The sequence below is a fragment of the Otolemur garnettii genome, unplaced genomic scaffold, assembly GCF_000181295.1.
Source record: "Otolemur garnettii isolate 467f Iridium unplaced genomic scaffold, OtoGar3 scaffold00297, whole genome shotgun sequence".
Taxonomy (NCBI): Eukaryota; Metazoa; Chordata; class Mammalia; order Primates; family Galagidae; genus Otolemur; species Otolemur garnettii.
The window spans coordinates 398,866-400,622 of NW_003852692.1; the positions used below are offsets into that span (position 1 = coordinate 398,866).

At 33.4% G+C, this 1,757-nt stretch overlaps 1 protein-coding gene across 1 annotated transcript in view; it reads left to right on the top strand.

The window, feature by feature from the left end:
- The window catches only part of ESD (esterase D), a 23,146-nt gene that overhangs the window by 12,681 nt on the left and 8,708 nt on the right, over positions 1-1,757 (top strand). The window contains exons 5-6 of the mRNA XM_023508954.1: positions 675-799; positions 1,665-1,756. Of these exons, the coding sequence (XP_023364722.1) occupies positions 675-799; positions 1,665-1,756 (217 nt within the window). The remainder of the gene's footprint in view (positions 1-674; positions 800-1,664; position 1,757) is intronic.

Consider the following 1,757-nt stretch of genomic DNA (forward strand, 5'->3'; position numbering starts at 1 on the left):
ATAATTTCTTTCAAGTTACTGTAAGTCTATTCAAAATCCCAATGGTTGGCTTATTAACTACATGCAAGTATATAAAATCTAATAAATTTAAAAAGAATACAAGGAAATTCTACTGGGGGATGAGTAAATAGGGAAACATGATAGAATGATTCCAGAGCACATCAGTAGAATAGACATTTTCAGTTCAAGATAGTGAATCGAGTACAAGTGTTTGTCTCCCTTCTGTTCTAAAACCACAGTGGTTAAGGAAGTGTTTATGGAGGAGGGTTCTTAGGGAAAGGATCCCAATATATTCAGAAAGATAAAAAGGAGATATCAGGCCTTTGACAGGCAAAACAAAGTAAGAGAGCATATGTTCAGCATACATAAGACTAAACTTCATCCACAGAGAAAACTAGCATGCCTTACCTTGGCAGCTGAATGTTACAGCTTAGAAAGTTGTTCCCTCTCTCATCTTATTGGCCAGAACTAGTCACATGGCCCCATTCAAGGGCAAGAGGGCCAATAAGTAGTGGTAATCCTACCATGTGCCCCAAAAGACAAAGAGCTCATAATATTTAACATTTGGTGATCAGCTCTGATGCAAATGGACTTGTAAATTTATCTAAATGTATGTCATTAAACATGTGCCATTCCTGTGGAGTAGATGAAACCACAAGATTTTTCCTTAATAGGTGGCTGCAATATTAAAGGAGAAGATGACAGCTGGGACTTTGGTACCGGAGCTGGGTTTTACGTGGATGCCACTGAAGATCCTTGGAAAACTAACTATAGAATGTACTCTTATATAACAGAGGAGGTAATTTAATTTGTATTACAATTATTAACTGATAACTACCAAGAGTTTGATTTGGACACAGTTCTGAGAATTTTAAACTAGGGTCTGATAATTTATTTGACACATATTTAGTGAAAATTCCAAATTTTACTAGTACTGTAGTCCTATTTGATATAACTTAATACCAAATGCAATTTTAAAGAATTTAACAATTATATAAGATTCATGTATACTACCTAGAATATCAGAGAAAATAGTATATGGAAAAATTATTCTCTGGCAGCTAGTTCATTTGGATATATTTTACAGTGATAAGCCAAGGATAAGTAAATGGTAAAGCATTACGTTTTTATTTTTTTATTTATTTTTGTTGTTGTTGTTGCAGCTTGGCCAATGCTGGGTTTGAGCCTTGGTATATGGGGCTGACACCCCACTCACTGAGCCACAAGCACCACCCAAGATGTATTAATCTAATAAATCTGTAAAAATTTTTATCCTAGTCTTTTTTTTAGTTAGAAATATTTTCTAGTAATTATTCTAATTTTAGTAAACGTATAACATTCTATCTTACACTATAATTTACTTTTTCCTCATTTATGATATTTATGTTTTTGCATAAAATTACTAGGTCAAAAGCATAGAACATTTTACAGGTTCCTTCTGCATCCTTTTCCTGAGGCTGCTTTAAAAAGTCTGCATCATAAATTCTCCAGTGACATATTAATAACTATATCTGAGATATCTGTTTTGTTTTAATCATTACTAATTGAAAGCATTATAAGACTGTGATTTAGAAGTGTTAATTACAGAATTATTTTATTTAACTTTGAAAAAATCTAAACTTATTTTCCTGACATCTTTTGTCATGATGTGAATTTTTTCCTAGCTTCCCCAACTCATAAATGCCAATTTTCCAGTGGACCCCCAAAGGATGTCAATTTTTGGCCACTCCATGGGAGGCCATGGAGCTCTCATTTGT